General features: G+C 45.2%; 1 protein-coding gene across 1 annotated transcript in view; it reads left to right on the forward strand.

Moving 5' to 3' along the window:
• The first annotated feature begins 488 nt into the window (after positions 1–488).
• The window catches only part of LOC139160142 (complement factor B-like), a 47,716-nt gene continuing 39,502 nt past the window's right edge, over positions 489–8,702 (forward strand). The window contains exon 1 of the mRNA XM_070737718.1: positions 489–658. Within this exon, the coding sequence (XP_070593819.1) occupies positions 601–658 (58 nt within the window). The 5' untranslated portion in view covers positions 489–600. The remainder of the gene's footprint in view (positions 659–8,702) is intronic.

Below are 8,702 nucleotides of genomic sequence, written 5' to 3' on the forward strand. Positions count from 1 at the left end.
AAAGTCTAAAAAGAAAAAAAAACCAATAGATAAAATACATACACACAGTACATAATAGAAAGTACATTCTTTATTTTTGATGGAAGTCTCTTATCTGACTTGCAAAGATCTTAGGGTTTTTTTAATTAAAATATTCCCCCAAAATAATAGGCATTCCCCCTGCCTTTAACCAGTTTCATTGCACCAACGACACTGATGATAGGCAATTTTGTAGGAGCATTACCAAAAACCAGACCTTGTTGGGGAAGTGCCAAGGAGGTTCGCCTAGCCTGGCCGAACTACGCAAGGCCAACGAAAGGAGGAGTTTGTGAGATTAAAGGTTCAAATGTCTGTCTGACCTCAGCCTTTTTGCCCACCTAAGTAGAATTTCAAATCATTTTCAAATAAGCCAGATCTCGGCTTTTGGCTGACCCTTTGTCACCTGAGATGCGTATCAATGATTTAGTTTACCGTTTCCCACAACTCAGCTGCTTTCTCAGGGAGGGGCCAGTCCATCACATGATGGGAAGAAGGCCAAAACTTTTATAAATACAGCAGCCCAGGTTTGCATTCCACCTGCTGTAACGAAGGCAGGAGCAGGGGAAGAGAAAAGGAGCGGGAATGCAGTGCCTCGGCTCATACGCCCACCTTCTCCTCTTCCTGGGGGCATTTTCTGCAGGTAGGGTGTGATATTCCAGACACGGTTACCAATTTGCCAGTAAACTTAATCCTCCTAAGCTCCTGTTTATGGGCTGCCAAGTTTTTTGGCTAAAGGTATAAAAGGTTTGCTTTATCCTCCTTAAATGTATTGTTGCTTGCTGAGAGGATTTGCTTTCACAAAGTTTTTGTTCCCCAAAAATAAAGTTGATGCCAAAGGTCCCAAAAGTGAATTTCCCTTTCTACAATATTTGCTTGTTTGTTTGCTTGTTTATTATTGTTTTATTATTTTATTTATTTGTCAAGCATGTACAAGGTAGTATGTATTGGTATAAACATAAACATACATTTATTTATTTATTTATTTACTTACTTACTTACTTACTTACTTACTTACTTACTTACTTACTGTTAGAGTTGAAAGGGACCATGCAGGTCATCAAGTCCAACCCCCTGCCTGAGCAGGAATCCTAAAGCACCCCAGCCAAGTGGTAGTCTAATCTCCTCTTGAAAGTGTCCAGAGTTGGGGAGTTCACAACCTCTGCAGGCAGGTTGTTCCAATGATTGATCGCTCTGACCGTCAGGAAGTTCTTCCTTACTTCTAGGTTGAATCTCTCCTTGGTCAGCTTCCAGCCGTTGTTCCTCTTCCGGCCCACTGGTGCTCTGGAGCAGTGATTTTCAACCTTTTTTGAGCCGCGGCACATTTTTTACATTTACAAAATCCTGGGGCACACCACCAACCAAAATGACACAAATTAAATAAATAAATAAATACATACATACATACATACATACATACATACATACATACATACATACATACATAACCCCCTCGTATATACAATCCCATGTAACATCCCCTTATAAATACAGTCAATCATCAATCATCCCTACTCAAATTTATATCTCATTTCTGGGTACTTCTCCTGTCTTTCCCCCTTTTCTCTCTCATGTTTGTCATTTCTCTCTCTTCCTCCCTTTTTCCCTCATTCCTTTTCCCTCTCACTTCTCCTCTTTTTCCATCCCTGTCTCTCTCCCCCCCTTATGTGTGTGTGTATACACACTGGAACCATTTCCAAAACCAGTTGAGGGCTGGGGGTTTTTCTCTTTTATTCTTTTCAAAAAGAGGTGTGGGCTGGGGGGCATTTCTTATTATTTGGGTGCTTTTTACCATATGCTTCAAGAATCACCCCTCTCTCTCTCTTTTGTTTCTCTCTCCTCTCATTCTCTGCCTCAATCATTTCTCCTTTTTTCTCCCCTTTTTGTTCTCATTTCTCTCTCCTTTCCTCTCCCTATCTGTCTCTCTTGCTTTCTCTCTCTCTTGCTATCTCTTTTTCTCTTATTTTCTCTCTCTCTCTCTCTCTTGTTCTCTCTTATTTTCTTTCTCTCTCTCTTGTTCTTTCTCTCTCTCTCTTTCTCTCTCCCTCCCTCTTTCTCTCTTTTTCTCACTTTCTCTCTTGTTTTCTCTCTCTCTCTTGCTTTCTCTCTCTCTCTTGTTTTCTTTCTCACACTCTTTCTCTCTCTTGTTCTCTCTCTTGCTATCTCTTTCTCTCCCCCCTTTCTCTCTCTCTCTTTCTCACTTTCTCTCTATCTTGCTGCCTGTTGCTGTCACTCACTCTCGTTCTCTCTCCGTTCTTCTCAGCGGAGGCTGGCGAAGGTGATATTCAATGTCGGGAGCGCGCGGGCGGTTGCGCGTGCTCCCTACCCCCCTGCTAGCCGCTCGGAATATTCAAAATAAGAAAAGCCTTCACCGGCGAAGGTTTTTCTTATTTTGAATATTCCGAGCGGCTAGCAGGGGGGTAGGGAGCGCGCGCAACCGCCCGCGTGCTCCCGACATTGAACATTACCTTCGCTGGCCTCCGCTGAGAACGGAGAGAGAACGAGAGTTGGGCCATTTTTTGTCTCCTGCGTTCCGGGTGCGGGAGGAGCCATGCCGAAAGGCAGGAGACAGCGGAGGAGGAGAGGGGGCGGGCGGGGGGCAGCGCCGAAAGGCCGAGGGGGCCGGAGGCACCGTGGGGAGGCAGGGGCGGCCGCGGCTCCCTTCCCTTCTGCTGCCGGCGCCTCCCCGCCCCCCCGCGGGCTGGCAGGGAGATGAGGAGCGCGCTTTCAGGGAAGCGACGGTGCTTTGGGGAAGCGACGAGAAGCCATGGGCGCGAGGGGGCCGACTTTCAAAGCAACCTTTGCCGGCCTCCCGTGGGAGGGTGCCAATAGCGGCGGCGGCGGGGGGGCAATAGCGGGGGGGAGAACCGCCTCGCGGCACACCTGACCATGTCTCGCGGCACACCGGTTGAAAATCACTGCTCTGGAGAATAGAGTGACCCCCTCCTCTCTGTGGCAACCCCTCATATACTTGTATGCAGCTGTCATGTCCCCTCTGGCCCTCCTTTTCTCTAGGCTATCCATGCCCAGTTCCCGCAATCTCTCTTCCTAAGTCTTGGTTTTGAGTCCCCTAATCATTTTGGTTGCTCTTTTCTGCACCTTCTCCAGAGTTTCAATGTCTCTTTTGAAGTGTGGTGACCAGAATTGGATGCAGTACTCCAGCGGTACCTCTACTTAAGAACGCCTATACTTAAGAACCTTTCTAGATGAAAAGAACCAGGAATTCAAGATTTTGTTTTGCCTTTTCTTAAGAAGAACCATTTTCTACTTAAGAACCAGAGCCTGGAAAAATTTCCCAGGAAATTTGAGAGCAGCATGAAGACCCAGCCAGTTTCCTGCCATTCCCCCTTTAATCCTGGCCATCTCGGGCTTTTCTGGGTTGCCAGAGGAGCCTTTTGGTGGTGCTCCCCCTCTTGCCTGCTTGGGTTTCTCTCTCTGGCGCAGTGTATGGAAGGTAGCCTTGCGTTGGGTGTATGGGAGGCACGAGCTCCTCGCCACTTCAGAGTCCCTCTTTTTTTTTTAAGCCTTAAAGTTTTGGATTTTTTTGATTCCCCTCACCCCACCTTCTTCCTTCGGCAGCGACTGTCCTCCTCCTCTTCTTCTTCCTCCTCCTCCTCCCACCCAAATTCTGAGCTTTTATTTCTTTCCTAATGGGTTTGCATGCATTATTTGCTTTTACATTGATTCCTATGGGAAATATTGCTTCTACTTACAAAGTTTTCTACTTAAGAACCTGGTCACAGAATGAATTAAGTTCTTAGCTAGAGGCAATGTACCCTCTAATTTTTTTTCGGTGTGGGCGGAAAAGTATAGTGTCTGAGCGACAGTCCCTTTGGGACTGGGCGGCATAGAATAATAAATAAATAAATAAATAAATAAATAAATAAATAAATAAATAAATAAATAAATAAATAAATAAATAAATAAATAAATAAGGAAAAATCCCTTTTATTAAAAGAAATTAATAATTTAAAAAAACCAAAATCCATTACTATTAAAACTAAATCAACCAGCAAAACCAAAAACATAACTATTAATAAAAACAGGTGAGGGCTGGGTTTTTTTTCTCTGTTATTATTTAAGTGCTTTTACCATATGCTTTAAATCAAGTCACTTCTCTCTCTGTTTCTCTCTCCTGCCATTGTCTGCCTCAATCATTTTCTCATTTCTCTTTTCTCCCCTTTTTTCTATCATTTCTCTCTATCTCTTCCTTCCACTCTTCTCTCTCTCTCTCTCTTGCTTTCTCTGTCTCTCTCTCTCACTCTCTTCCTTCCTCTCTCATCTCTCTCTCTCTTTCTTTCTTTCTTTCTTTCTTTCTCTTTCTCTCTCTTTCCCCCTCTTGGTCTCTTTCTTTTTCTCACTTTTTCCCTCTCTTGCTTTCTCTCTCTCTCTCTCTCACTCTTTCTTGTTTTCTTTCTCACACTCTTTCTCTCTCTTGTTCTCTCTCTTGCTATCTCTTTCTCTCTCCCCTTTCTCTCTCTCTCTCTTCCTCACTTTCTCTCTATCTTGCTGTCTGTTGCTCTCACTCACTCTCGTTCTCTCTCCGTTCTTCTCAGCGGAGGCTGGTAATATTCAATGTCGGGGGGGCGCGCACCATGGCGCGCGCTCCCTATCTCCATACCAGGCCACTCGGAACATTCAAAATAAGAAAAGCCTTCGCCGGCAGGCGTTCTCTCAGCAGAGGCCGGCGAAGGTGATATTCAATGTCGGGGGCGCGCGCGCGGTTGCGCACGCTCCGTATCTCCATACCAGGCAACTCGGAACATTCAAAATAAGAAAAGCCTTCGCTGGCGAAAGTTTTTCTTATTTTGAATGTTCCGAGTGGCCTGGTATGGAGATAGGGAGCGTGCGCAACCTGCCCCGCCTCTCCTGCAACCCCCTTGCTGAGAGCCCGGGATGAAAGTGCTCTCAGCAAAGGGACTGAGACGGGCAAGGCGTGCGTTCCGGGTGCGGAGGAGCCGCGCCCAAAGGTAGGAGGCGGCGGCGGAGCAGAGGGGGCGGATTGGGCAGGGGGCAGTGACGAAAGGCCGAGGGGGCCGGAAGCAACATGGGGAGGCAGGGGCGACTGCGGCTCCCTTCCCTTCTGCTGCCGGCGCCTCCCCGCCCCCGCCCCGCGGGACTGCGCGCCCATGGAAAATGGGGACTGCGCACCCATGGAAAAGGGCGCGCGACCCGGTATTTTGGAGAGCGCACGCGCGCACGTGCACAGCCTACAGGTAACGGTGGCTAGAGGTACAGGTAAATTAGGCAATAGGACAGTAGGATAGGGACACAATGGTGTACTGTACTTATGCACACCCCTCACAGACCTTTTAGGAATGGGGTGAGGTCGACTGTAGACAGTCTAAGGTTAAAGTTTGTTCAACACGTTATATTCCCCCTTGGCCATTGTTTGGTATTTCGTGGTTGAAAAAGCAACACAGCTTCATATTTGGTTGCAAGGATTGGGGAAAAGCAGGGTCCAGTCTACTTCAGTTAGGGGACTCATTCAGACAGATGGAGCTGAGGTGTTCTTTCAGCCCAGCCTACATTACTGCTTGGCCTTCTGGGAATAAAGTGAAGAGAGATGACCACAGAAGTGATTGTACGATACTCGAAGAAAGAGGGAGAGGAGGGGAGGGGGGGGAGGAAGAAGGGGAGGAGGAGGCGGAGGAGGAGGAGGAGGAGAGGAGGAAGAAGAGGAAGAGGAGAAGGAGGAGGAGAGAAGAAGAGAAGGAGGAGGAAAAGGGAAGAAGAAGAAGAGGGGAGTCCGAACTTCCAGTTGAGCTGTTTTTGGCCATTCATAGGCTACCGAGCCTTTCAGGTGGAGAGCGAAAAACAGTCTATCAGGTGAAAACGGCCTTCGCCCGCCCTCCAAAAGGCCGAAAATCAGCTGGCCAGAGCACACATGTGCACTGGAGTTCACATAGGGCCCTCAGATATGACTCCTCGCGCCACCTGTGGCACCCATGCCATAGGTTGCCATCAGTGGTGTAGTGCCTCCTGCTGGGGTGGAGGATTGGACTAGATGACCTACAAGGTCCTTTCCAACTCTGTTACTCTGTTAAAGACTCTGTTATGAGATGCTAGATCACTGTTTCTCAGTCCTGGCTGCTTTAAGTTGTGTCGACTTCAAGACTCAGAGTTCCTCAATCAGCAAGGCTAGCTGAAGAATTTTGGGAGTTGGTCCACACATCTCAAAGTTGCCCAAGTTTGAGTAATACTGGTCTAGATTAAAAGTTGGCTAGACGTAAAGGACCCTGACCCTCCTAACTGATTATCTCTCTCTGGTTGGGGAATTCCTCCATCTAAAAAGTGTGTCAACATTACGACATTTGTCCTGGCAAGAGAAGTTTGAGACAAATCAATACTTGCAGAAGAAGAAAGAGCTGGCAGCTTGGATCGGATGGTTTCTTTTAAAACATTTGCCATGCAATCAAACATGATTTGCTACATACAATTTCTTTTTTCTTCTTTTTTTCAGTTAACCCTCAATTTACAGCCATTCCTTTAATAACTCTTTGAACTTACATCAGACTTATGATAAATAAATAAATAGTAGTCCTTGATTTATGACAGTTCACTTAATGACCATTTGAAGTTACAACGGTCATGAAAAACGTATCTTCTGACCGTTTGTTACACTTATGACTGTCCCCAGAGAGGGGTGGCATACAAGTCTAATAAATAATAATAATAATAATAATAATAACAACAACAACAACCTGGACAGGAAAACCAGAAAATTAATGACGATCCATCATGCACTACACCCCCGCAGTGAGGTTGGCAGGCTGTACTTACCAAGGAAAATAGGCGGCAGAGAACTTTTGCAAGTGAAGCAGACAGTGGAAGAAGAGAAGCATGCATTAGCTGACTATGTGAAGGAGAGCAAAGAGTCAGCGTTGATGGAGGTCAACAATAGGAAGCTTCTCAAGGTGAAGCAAACTAAGGACCAGTACAGAAAAACTGTAACTCAATGTCGTATGGACAGTTGGCGGAACAAAGCATTGCATGACCAGTTCTTGGAGAAGATTGAAGGCAAAGTGGATAAAGAAAAGACCTGGTCATGGCTTACAAGTGGAACACTCAAAAAGGAGGCAGAAGGACTAATACTGGCGGCACAAGAACAGGCCATTAGAACAAATGCTGTCAAAGCCAGAATTGAAAAATCAACAGATGATCCAAAGTGCAGATTCTGTAAAGAAACAGATGAAACAATCGATCACATACTCAGATGCTGCAAAAGGATCACACAGACTGACTACAAGCATAGACATGATGCTGAGGCACTGGAACTTGTGCCGGAACTACCATTTACCAGTGGCAAAGAACTGGTGGGATCATAAGCCCGAAAAAGTGGTCGAAAATGAGCAAGCAAAACTAATATGGGACTTCCAACTTCAGACTGACTGAATTCTGAAACATAACACACCAGACATCCTGATTGTGGAGAAAAAGAAAGTATGGATCATTGACATCGCAATCCCAGGGGACAGCAGAATTTAGGAGAAGCAGCTAGAGAAATTAGTGAAATACGAAGATTTAAAAATCGAGCTGCAACGACTCTGGCATAAGCCAGTGAAAGTGATCCCAGTGGTACTTGGCACGCTGGGCACAGTACCAAAGGATCTCAGCGGACATTTCAAAACCATTGGAATTGACAAAATCTCCATCTGTCAATTGCAAAAGGCCGCTTTACTGGGATCAGCAAACATAATTCGCCGCTACATAATGCAATCCTAGGTGCTTGGGAAGTGCCCGACTGGTGATGAAATACGAAATCCAGCATAGTGATCTCGTTTGCTGTGTTGTATTGACATAATAATAATAATAATAATAATAATAATAATAATAATAATAATAATAATAACAACAACAACAACAACAACAACAACAACCGTTTTTCACTCTTACAAGGGTTATCCAGAAAGTAGGGTTGCAAGGCATGTAGCTCTCGCAGGGAAAGTTCGCGTGGGAAGTTGGTATTACTATCGGGTACTGGGAAGCGACCATAAGTGAACAAGCAGTGCCAGTGGTCAGTAGATCATCGACTGGCATTGTGGTGAAGGTTAAAGATGAGCATCCTCATTCCGTTTCGCCCTAAGTGCGAAGTGCATGCTGTAATATGGTACCTGAATGCCCAAGATTTGTGCACGATGGGTGCCCAAGATTTTTCTCACTGATTGCTGAATTTTGAATTTTTTTGGCTGAAGGAAAATGGGTATGGCGCCACTGCATGGATTGACGTTTGCTGTCTGGCGTATGATGATAAGCCCAAGTTTTATCTCTTGTCACTATACAGTTGAGAAAAACCTTGCTTTCAATCTCAAAATGGTAAAGAAATTCTCGGGCAGCACTGGCTCTGTCGATTTTGTGCACTTCAGTAAGCATCTTGGGCACTCATCGTAGCAGCGTTATTGTTGCAAGTAGTTGATAAGTTAGTAACCCAGTTGTTCAGGGAATAATCTGCTTTCCTCAGCCTTCTCTTTGCTTGTCAGGAGATCGCAAAAGAAGTTTCATGTGATCCCGGGATAATAATAATAATATTATAATAATAATAATAATAATAATAATAATAATAATAATTTATTAGATTTGTATGCCGCCCCTCTCCGAAGACTCGGGGCGGCTCACAACAATGATAAAAACAATATTATAGTGACACAAATCTAATATTAAAAGAAATAACTAAAACCCTATCATAT

The sequence above is a fragment of the Erythrolamprus reginae genome, chromosome 2 (genome assembly GCF_031021105.1).
Source record: "Erythrolamprus reginae isolate rEryReg1 chromosome 2, rEryReg1.hap1, whole genome shotgun sequence".
In the NCBI taxonomy this organism is placed as follows: domain Eukaryota; kingdom Metazoa; phylum Chordata; class Lepidosauria; order Squamata; family Dipsadidae; genus Erythrolamprus; species Erythrolamprus reginae.